The sequence below is a fragment of the Rhinopithecus bieti genome, unplaced genomic scaffold (assembly GCF_001698545.2).
Source record: "Rhinopithecus bieti isolate Rb0 unplaced genomic scaffold, ASM169854v2 scaffold_34373, whole genome shotgun sequence".
Classification (NCBI taxonomy): domain Eukaryota; kingdom Metazoa; phylum Chordata; class Mammalia; order Primates; family Cercopithecidae; genus Rhinopithecus; species Rhinopithecus bieti.
This window is the reverse complement of record NW_016814854.1, coordinates 1,022,596-1,034,229: the sequence shown is the minus strand read 5'-3', so window position 1 is coordinate 1,034,229 and position 11,634 is coordinate 1,022,596. Positions and strand designations below refer to the sequence as shown.

The 11,634-nt window shown below is 35.0% G+C and overlaps 1 protein-coding gene across 1 annotated transcript in view; it reads left to right on the top strand.

Moving 5' to 3' along the window:
• LOC108515500 (multidrug resistance-associated protein 1-like) overlaps positions 1-11,634 on the top strand; it is a 100,200-nt gene that overhangs the window by 75,167 nt on the left and 13,399 nt on the right. Inside the window, 3 exon segments of the mRNA XM_017852416.1 lie at positions 4,680-4,834; positions 7,399-7,554; positions 11,062-11,261. Of these exon segments, the coding sequence (XP_017707905.1) occupies positions 4,680-4,834; positions 7,399-7,554; positions 11,062-11,261 (511 nt within the window).

Genomic DNA, 11,634 nt, shown 5'->3' with positions numbered 1-11,634 from the left:
AAAAAAAAAAAAAAAAAAAATAAAAAATAGTGTTTGAAGTAAATTCTCAGTCGTTCTGAAATGTTACATGTCTATTAAAAACAAAGAAAATTAAGAAATAATTCCTGATTATAGTCAAGGAAACATCATCAAGAGAGAAATGGAAAAAGAATATAGATTGTAGGTGATTAAACAATTGTTTGGAAAATTCAAAAGTATAGTATAACTAAAGGGAAGATTTTTTTAGACATAATTTCTTGTGTTTGTATCAAGAGAAATAGGCACCTAGAGAGAGACTGGTGGTAATAATTCAAATAAGAACACAATAGAGTCATCTATGTGGAAGTTGTTACATCTTCATATTCATATCCATATGGGAAAACAGAGAGAGATGCATGATTTTGGTAATGGAAAAGTCAGATAAAACAAAAACTATGAAACTTAGAGCCTTGCTTCTCTTTTCTCCTCTCTTATTTTTGCTGTCTGGCCATAGTACTGCTTGTAACTGTCTCCATTTAAAAATAAGCAGATATTGTGAGACAGATTTATGTTTGTTCTGTCATTTTGTTAACAACATTCACTGGGAAAAGAGATGTTAATAACGAAAATGAGATATAAGAATTATCTAGAGTATGAAAGAACAGGACCTTACAATTTCTTTGCTTTTGAATCAGTGAGAGTCAGATTTATTGACTTGCAGTTTGCAACTCAATGAGGAAGATATAGATGTAAAGGTCTCAAATTACAGCAAGAGAAACATCCATATATACATGAATCTCTGTATCTCTGCATGTCACATATACATATGAAGGCTAAATTCACACCAATTCAGTGAAATTATGTTACAGCTTTAGAGTAGATGTAATAACCTTTGAAGAACATTTTAAGTGAGTAAATAGCTTTTCTATAACATATAAAGTATGCAATTTTAGTGTCCATAATATTATTTATGTAAAATCTTCATTTTAATTAACTGTCAGTAAATATAGAAAGATTTTATAACCAAAGCAACAGATTTTGAACAGTTTTATCGTAAAAGTTTTTTTTCCTGATTGGCTTTTGTTTCGAGTGTTCTGCAGTTGTTAGAATATAAATCTTCTCTGATGTATCGTTTCTTCACATTTTTTACATTTAAAAATTTTTTAATTTTTAAGGCTTATTAAGTGCAACTGCAAATTAACGTTTTCATAAGTAAGGTGAGCCTAGAAATAAAAATGTATAATTTCTGGGGTTTTTTTTTTGGCAGAACTCAGCTCTCTTATGGAATCTGATTTAATTGACAGCAGGCTGTATTCACTGACATCATCATAGCTCATTTTTATTTTTTATTTTTTGGAACTTTAAAGCATAAACAGAACTTTCACATGTTAATACTAGAGGCCCACTATGAATAATATAGAAGGCTAGCATTCAAACAAAACTGGAGAACTGAAGCTGAAAATGCTACATCCATATTGTATGACGATAATAAAGATCTTGCATCATTTTTTAAAAAAGAAATTGCCCTGAATAGTTTTTTCCCTGAGTCTCAGCGATTTGCTTCAAATTTCTAGAATACTTGGCACATCTCTAATGTATTGTGTTTTATGTCTCACTATTGGGAACTTCCTTTCTCCGATCCAATGTGTAAAATATAGGCACCTTATTTTCAAAGTGTGATGATTAAGGAGCACACTGCTGCTTCCAGTTTAAGAGGGCTAAGTGGTTCATTTACTTTCCTTACCTCCCTAAATTCCACTGAAAGGACAGTGAATAAATATAAAAGGAAAGGTGTCAGGAGACTTCAGAGTAATACATTTCTACATACGGGAATATACCGATAGAAAATGAAGGGTAGAAGAAAACCTGTAGCCAGGAACAGATACTGGAGAAGTTGGAATAGAAGAGGGAGATGTTCAGTTGAGCCATGGAAAAACACTGAACTTATGTTCGCAGGTACAGAGAGAAGAATTGAGTTTCATGGAAGTAATCAATGTAATTCATTAGAACATTGTTCTGATGGCTTATCAGCCTCTTTTAGAAAAACACTACCACCACCACCAATGTATACAGCCACTGTGATAGAAACAGTCAATGAAAACCAGAAAGCTGATGTTTAAAGAGGAAATGAGGATTTCTAGCATGTGTGACATACCTAGGAGAAAGCCTCCTTATTGTGGCTTTTGGAGAAGGCTCAGCCAACGTGCCCTGCATCCCAGTATGAAGGCTTTCAGGGTCGTACCTTCCCACTTAAACAGAACTTGAAGCAAACTCTTCCACTCAGGGGAGAGAAATATTGGGAGAAATTAATGTATGCAACGGCAGAAGAAAGCCACATTAGGTACCTACATTAATTAACCATGTCTTTGTTTCGTATTTTTAAACTGATAATGTCCATCCAGGGCATACATTTCACTCAAACCAACAGCATAAATAAAAGTCAACAAACACAGCAGTCAGGCTCAGAAGTAAAACAATAATATTTGGAATACAATCAGACTTTCAAGATGTCTAATTACTGCTTTCAGAGATTCAAAATATTGCATCCATAAAGTAAATGTGGAATGTGCTAAACTAAGTTCAGCCTGAGGACAAGAAAGCTCTTGAAATATTTAAAGAATTTTAAAAGGTTGTACAAATATAAGGTAAGTTGGAAGAAATTATCCCAAATGTACAACGTTATAAACAGAGATGGAAAATGATAGATAACAAAAAATTACAGGTACAGTTCAAGAAGTTTAACATGTATATAGAAAGAGCTTCAGTAAATGGGGGGAAAATACTAAGTACGTAATATTTTTAAAAAATACTTCCTGGCCGGGCGTGGTGGCTCAAGCCTGTAATCCCAGCACTTTGGGAGGCCGAGGTGGGTGGATCACGATGTTAGGAGATCGAGACCATCCGGGCTAACAAGGTGAAACCCCGTCTCTACTAAACAAAATACAAAAATTAGCCGGGCGTGGTGACTCAGGCCTGTAGTCCCAGCTACTCGGGAGGCTGAGGCAGGAGAATGGCGGGAATCCGGGAGGCTGAGCTTGCAGTGAGCCGAGATCGCGCCACTGCACTCCAGCCTGGGCGACAGAGCGAGACTCACTCTCAAAAAAATAAAAGATAAAAAAAAAAAAATTAAAAAAAAAAAAAAAAACTTCCCACACTGAAGAATAGATATGCCTGTTCCAGCAACCATTCTAGTTTAGAGCAGGAAGACCGAGAGTCCCAAGGGAGCAGTTTATGTTGCAGAGGGCAGGTGCTCAACACGATTAAAGAAACAGTAGGATATTTGATGAGTTCGAGTGTATTCAGAAGAGACTTTTAGCTATTGAAGTGTTTGAGAGTAAATTAGCCCTAGTTACACAGAAAATTAAGCATACGGAAAAATAGTGACACAAGCTACATATTTGGTGACCTTCATGAGCAATATGTATTTATTGAATATTTGAGAAAAAATGGGTAATCTATTGGAAGGGAAATAGGAAAGTATGGGAGGAATGGAGGAAAATAATAGAAAACACTTAAGACTGAGAAAGCTAATAGCCATTTGAGATATTATTTAAAAATATAAGGAAATTAGCTAAAAGAATGAAGGTGGTGAGAAGCAACTAGTTTTGTTCTGTTTTAAACATGATACCTGCAAAGGAACAAGGATCATATTGGCAACACACTTTTATTAGCAGTCTTGTGTATTAGAGTGCAATGGAGCAGCTGCGTGTCTGTTAAGACTCAAGAGTAAACCGGCTTAAGTAACATGGAAGTGTATTGACAAAGGTAAATATGCCCAGGCATAGATTTTTAAACACACTTGATCCAGAGGTTCAAATAAAGTGTTCACAACTCTCTTAATTTTGCAGATCTACTTATTTTTTTTTCCTGGTTAGTTTTGTTCCCAGGCTTCACATATTGATGGAAATGTATCTTTCAAAGAACTTTCTTGTTTCTATGTGTGCTAATAATTGTTTTTCAGCTTCTTCCACTAAAGCTACAAGTTTATCTGATAAGTAGCTAATGCAAGAACAACTCTCCCATCAACCACATCTTAGGAACTTAACACACCAAAAGAATTGTATCCCTCACTCATTTTATGTGTCCACTGTGGGTCAGGAAAGGGATTCTGCTTATCCTAGGGACTCCAGCTGAGGAAACGAGCCAGGCTCCATTTTAAATGCTGGCGGGCACTGTGCAAAGGGAATAGGACTGACACCAGCAATTAAATGTTCTAACTCGGAAGTGTCGTATACCATTTCTCTTATAATTCGTGGTTCAGAGCTATTCATTTGGGTCTATCAACCAAAAGGGGGCCAGAAAGTTCAACTCTACCATGTACCAAGAAGCTGGGAGAATGGAAATATTTGGCTACAAGCACTGGTAACTAACATATTGTCCCACAGAACATCCTAAAGGTAATAGGTTGCTAAATTTCTGTGCATTAGATCGACCTTTTATCTTCTGTACATTTCTGTGTGGAACCTATGACCACAAGTGGGAGTGTTCTGCTGTATCAGCATGGCAAAACATCAGAAATGTGTATGTATTTCACATACATCATATATTATGTTTATATTTGTTTTAGTCTACAGTTACACATTTTGGGTGTAATATTTGGGTTTTCAGTTAAAATAAATATAAATATTTTTATAATTAATCTTTTTACAGCAATCTTTTGAAAGTTAAAGCACAAATTTCCTTATATTGTTAATATAACTGTGGTAACTATGTGTGTTTAGGTCTCTTTGTCTGCTCTGGAGCCTACGTAATCACTAGAGGATCCCTGGCTGCCTCTCGAACCATGTATGTTCAACTGTTGAATAATGTACTGCACCTCCCCATCCAGTTTTTTGAAACAAATTCCACAGGCCAGATCATCAGTCGTTTCACCAAGGTAAGGAAAGACACACCTTAAATAGCATACATAAAAGTGACCCACATTTAGTACCTTATTTTCTCACTTGTACAAAATATTGTGTGTTTTATATAGATTTCATTGTTAAATATATTTCTAAGCCTTAGGACATACATAACTGATGTACAACAGAGTCACATTTTGTACATATGATTAAAATAACACTTGAAAAATTACTTAAAGAATCCAAGAAACACATGTGCTTTGAGATCTACCACTCTAATTCTTACACACATCAAGTTTGAGAATCACTGCTTTAGGCTAAGAAGGGAAAGAAAATGTAAGTCGGCCAGGCACGGTGGCTCAGGCCTGTAATCCCAGCACTTTGGGAGGCTGAGGCGGGCCGTTCACCTGAGGTTGGAAGTTCGAGACCAGCCTGACCAACATGGAGAAACCCTGTCTCTACTAAAAATACAAAATTAACCGGGAATGGTGGCGCATGCCTGTAATCCCAGTCACTCAGGAGGCTGAGGCAGGAGAATCACTTGAACCCAGGAGGTGGAGGTTGTGGTGAGCCGAGATTGCATGATTGCACTCTAGCCTGGGCAAAAAGAGCGAAACTCCATCTCAAAAAAATAATAATAGTGAAAAAATAAAAAATAAAATTAAAAAAAAGAAAGAAAATGTAAGGCAATGTGGAGATATCCAGACTTTGAAAACACCCTGCCTTTAAGAAAACATAACATCACTTATGGTGAATGGGGAATGAGTTGAGATTTTCGGAGTGTCTCTGTTTATCTGTAGGAGTTTTCTCATTGTGTCTACCATAAAATGCTTCTAATAGAACTGTCCAATAAAGATAAAATGCAAGCCATGTATGTGATTTTAAATTTCCTGGTAGCCATAATAAAGAAGTAAAATAAAACACAATAGCAATTAATTGTGATAATACATTTTATTTAACACAGTATATCCAAAACATAATTCCCAACTGTAATTAACATAAAATTATTGATTAAACTTTACACTTTTTTGTACAAGGTATTTTAAATCTGGTTTTTATCACGTGCTTATAGCATATCTCAATTTGCAATAGCCACATTCCCAGTGTTCAGTAGCCACATATTGCTAATGGTCCCTACATTAAGATGCGCAGGTCCATAACCTCAAAGTGCATTAACACATTACTATGTATATGTAAAAACATGGGGGGTGTATAAACAGAAGTGAAGATAAAATGTGAAAACATAAATGAAAGTACCTAACATCATAAATTTCTAATGGAATGTTAAATCTTGCTTAATCATACCAAGGGACATACTATTGTTTGAAAAATTATAGAAGAGGTTGATGACCACCATTCTGTTTCTCCTAGAGGACATTTATGACTACAACTCTCCTGATTTATCATTATTTTCATGTAGCAAAATTTCAAATGATTGAGTCTTAAACAGATGAGAGTATGGGCAGGTAAATTCAAAATGGAAAATTCCATGTGAATATGATATTTTTAGACTGTTTGGTTTATGAAATAACCAGGGAACTCCCAAAAGAGGGTAGGATTAACAAAATTTCATCTCCGCTTTTTATATTAGTTTTGTCCTGAACTGAGCAGTTCATCTATTCAAGGTTCAGTGTCTTAGTATTCCCTGGAATCTCTCAGGTCATACCTTGTGCCGCAAACAGATAAAGTTATATGCAACAAAGTGTAAAACAGGCTGGGCGCAGTGGCTTATGCCTGTAATCCCAACACTTTGGGAGGCCGAGGCAGGTGGATCACCTGAGGTCAGGAGTTTGAGACCAGCCTGGCCAACATGACGAAACCACATCTCTACTAAAAATATAAAAACTAGCTGGGCATGGTGGCTCATGCCTGAAATCCTAGCTACATGGGAGACTGAGGCACGAGAATTGCTCGAACCTGGGAGGCAGAGGTTTGCAGTGAGCCGAGATCGCACCACTGTACTCCAGCTTGGGTGACACAGCGAGACTTCGTCTCATGAAAAAAAAAAAAAAAGAGTAAATCAATGCATGACCTTGTCATTGTCCTTCTGTCATTCCTATTGGCCACTCTGTCTTTCAGTTCATAATTTTGTAAATGAAGATTATTTTGTTTTCCTGCTTCTTCTGATATGAGTAGAATCCAGTTATCCAGGAAGGCCACTGAACATATTTGTAGTTGATAACAATGCCCCAGGAGTGGCTTACAAATTTTGAGTCATAAACACTGGTAGCCCAATGCCCCAAATATTGGGATAAAAAAACTAGCTATTGAATTATGGACTGCTTTTGTTTTTGTTTTTTTTTATCAAAGTCTGACTTTAGTTGTATAATTAGTTGTCATGTAGTGGTCATTGGGAAATATAAATTGCTTGATGATAAGTATCTTGAAATTAGAACAGCCTTTTAATTATTATAGTTGACTACAGGGGAAAAATATATGGGGTCAGCAAAGATCATGTAGTTAAATTTATTTATGAAATCAATAGATTGTCATACCTGGGTAAACATTTTAATTTTGCCATTGAATAATATATTTCTTATTTCTCTCATTTTAAACTGTAAAAGTTAAAAATAAAGTGACCTAATATCAAATTTTTCAGGACATATTTATAATTGATATGCGTTTGCATTACTATTTACGGCTGTGGGTGAATTGTACATTGGATGTTATTGGAACAGTTTTGGTCATTGTGGGAGCTTTGCCCCTCTTCATTCTGGGGATTATTCCCTTAGTGTTCTTCTATTTCTCTGTACAAGTAAGTGCATACATTTTTATTTGTATTAATAACTTATAAGTTCACAATCAAATATAGTTTCAGACTCACTTAAACCTCCTCTTTGTCCAGGTTCACTAAGAAGCAGAGTCGAAGAAAGGAATAGATGTATTAGAGATTTACTGGGGGAAATGCCTGTAAAAGATAAAGGAGAGGGAGCAGAAGAAGGCTGGGCTGAGCAAGCCCTCAGACAGCGACTCAGGCTGAATCTCTATGAGGGAGAAAAAGAAAGAAGATGGATTGGGTAACAAGGGTTTTGGACTACAGGACAGTTCTACAACAGGTTCAACAGGAAGTTCTCAATCACAGTTGCCTGTTGGAGGGTCTTATGGGCACTTTCTGCCAGTACTCAGTCATTGGCTGGCCTCTATGCTAATACAGCAGTGGATCCATCAGTGCAGTCGCAGGGGCTGTCAGTCAGCTATGCTCCTGCAGCAGGAGAGCTGGGGCCTGCATTTTTATGCCCATCACAAAACTTGTATGTTGTAATTTTAGCAGAAAATTAATTTCTCTGCACATCCAAGAGAGAAACAGATACTGCCTTTTTTTTTTTTTTTTTTTTTTTTTTTTTTCAGACATCACCTGTCTCTTACAGAAAAACAATTACTGGAAAGCTAAATATGTCTCTTATGATACTTACATGCTATCTTCATATTAAAACGTGATCATCCAATTTAAATTGCAAAATTATGTCACTGTAAGGCTGCAGTGGAAAACAAAATTTCTTAGCATTTTTTTTCTTCAGCAATCAAACAAAGCAATTTTATTAAACAATGAAAAGAATCAATTAAAATGGGTATCCTTATTATCTTTTTTATTTTACAAGAAACCATGACAGCTTTTGGTTTAGAAAACATTTATAGCTTCATACAGAAATGACTCACATAAATTTCTCCACCTCGCTCCTACACTGTGATATAAAAGTTCTTTTCATATTCACAGATTTATACACCTTATTTCTGTTCCCATAATTTTTTTGACACTTATTCTAAGGTACTAGTCAAACACGCAAGAACTATAAATAGATGAATTTTTCAAATGTATGCTATCAAGAGATTATTATTACAAAACATTCTAAACATCTTCTCTTTACATTCCCTTTATCAAAGTACATGCAATTTTTTATTGTAGGCTTAATTCCCAAAATCTGTGGGATTTGATTTGGTCAAATGTTATGATTCAGCATTGATTTTACCTTGTATGTTATCAGTTAAAACAGACTATCGGGATATAGAAATCATGCTTTGGAATAAATATTATTTTAATATAAAAATTGTGCTGGAAAGTAAGAAATAATAAGTAATTTTCTCTGTATTTTATACTTCATTTAAATTTTCAACAAATGTAACCATTACATATTCATAGAAGATTGCATATTTGAGGATAATTAACTAAAATATGGAGTGGAAAAACAGACATTCATTATTCTGGATTCAGTTTGAGCTCCATTTACACCTATAATCTACTTTTGTTTTTCTGTTCACTTAAACTAATTTCCTCTTTTACTGAAGTCCTTATTGCCAGGATAAATAAATAAATGGGAAATAGTTATTTCTGCAAATATATTTAAATTTTATTCATATCAGTAGAGATGCACAATAACTCTATTTTTCACATTATTAAGGTGTAAAATATTATCTTAAAATTCTGATTAAATCACTCTGAAAACAGACTACAGACAAAACACTATCCATTTTCACATCTGTTTTTGCATCACAGATATCAGTCCCTTGTGCACAGGTAAATATCAAGCATTCATATGTGAATTTTCTCTAGTAAGTTTCTAATGCTATATTAGATTTTCACGATACATAGAATGCTTCTAGCCATCTCCACTAATCATCATTTGTTAAATACTCATGATGTTAGCTCATTTGGGTAATAAATAGAGCAAACAATTAAGAAACTAAGTCTGATGAAAAATATACAATATATAACCAAGTCAGCTGTAAGTGATTTTTGCATTATTTATAACATCCTTTTACTCTATTAGCATGAATAAATAAGAATTGAAAATAGGCCACTTCAGAACAAGACATGCCCATAGTTATTAAGTGTATATTTTCACAATTTTGTTTTAAGCCAACATATAGCATGATATAAACCAGCATATATGTACTATGCTTACACACAAATATATACATACACACATAAATACCTTTAAAATTCATATTTACTATTAAGACTGCAAGAAACAGCAGCAGATTCAATACATAAGAAACTTCTAATATTTGGCAGGGGAAGACAGAAACAGAAAAAACTGACTTACTGGTATTAAAAATATACTAATACCTACATATTTAAATTTATGGAATTTATATATAAAGAGTGACTGTGTGTGTTTAGTTTTTCTTTTGTGTAATAGATGGGACAAGCAAGGTTATTTCAAGATTTAGTGTAACTGAAATTCAAATATGTAAGGACTAGGTGTGGGAGGTCCTCTCCCCGCTTAGTCCCTCCCCATTTCAACATTAAAACAAAGTTTCTGAAAAATAAGTTTGATGCAATGTCTTAGTCTTCATGGACTCAGACTGTTTCCCTTGGCTCACCCTCACTTGATATTTTTATTGCATTTTATGATACATATTTTATGATGGACCAGGTTTGAAATGCAGAAATATATCCTTAAATTGTGATACCCTACTCTAAGGGTACCAGATTACTGAATAGTCAGAAATGATGAGTTACAAATATAAAATGGTTTTCGTTTTCCTCTAATTATTGCCTTCAAAAAAGCTTTGTCAAGGTTCCCTATTCTATCCCTTAAGAGCCTTGAGCAGATTTTGAGTATAATAAATCCNTAACTTTTTGTAAAACAAGGTCTCCCTATACACACACACACACACACACACACACACACACACACACACACACATATATATATATATATATATATATAACTTTTTGTGAAAACAAGGTCTCCCTACATTCCCTAGGCTGGTCTCAGACTCCCGGGCTCTAGCAACCCTCCTATCTTGGCCTCCCAAAGTGTTGGCATTATAAGCGTGGGCACCACACTTGGCATCTCTCACAGTTCTGAAGTCTAAAATCAGTATATAGGCAGAGTTGATTCCTTCTGGAGGTTTTGAGGGAACATCTCTTTCATGTTTCTCTCCTAGCTTCTGCTGGCTGTCAACAGTCCTGATATTTTCGTTGGCTTTTAAACACATCACTTCAATCTCTGCCACTGGCAGACATGGTGTTTTCCCTGTGTCTATGTCTTCCTTTTGTCTCTTATAAGGATACTTAACATTGGATTTAGGGTGCACCATACATCCAGGGTGATGTCATCTTGAGATCCTTAACTATTACATGTGCAAAGATGCTATTTCTGAATAAGGTCACATTCACAGATACTGGGGCTTAGGACTTGTATCTGACTTTTGGGGGGTCACTCTTTAAATCATGACACAAGGGTCTTGTGGTTTTAAACTATTAAAGCAATTTCTGCTACATCTTTCCGACTGCTTCTTTCTGTCTTCTGATTAGAGATACTATGTGGCAAGCTCTCGGCAAATCCGGAGGTTAAAAGGAGCGTCCCGCTCTCCTGTCATTTCCCACTTCAGTGAGACTTTATCAGGAGTGTCCACCATCAGAGCATTTGGACATCAACAGAGGTTTATCCAGCAATACAAAGAGGTGGTGAATGAAAACTTGGTCTGTTTCTACAATAATGTAATTTCTAACCGGTAAGTCCCATCAATACTTAGCCTAAGATCAATCTCTTCTTAGACATCTTGCTCACTGACTTCTAAACAGAGGGTTTTGTAATGGCATTTCATTCAAGTTTTAGAAGTATGTATTCATAAGACAAATATTTTCCAGTATTTAATGTACATTTAAATTGAATTGTATCTATTTATATTCACATGAATGGTACATACAATTTAATATGAAAAGGTGCTATTAGAATTACTCATGACATAATTCTGCATGGTGTTTTATATTTTAGAATATATTTTATTTGTATACACTGTTACAAAACAGTGTACACAAATTTTATAAAAAATTTTGAATTTGAAATTATAATCTCACGTAAAGGAGAAAATGAAATATTAAATA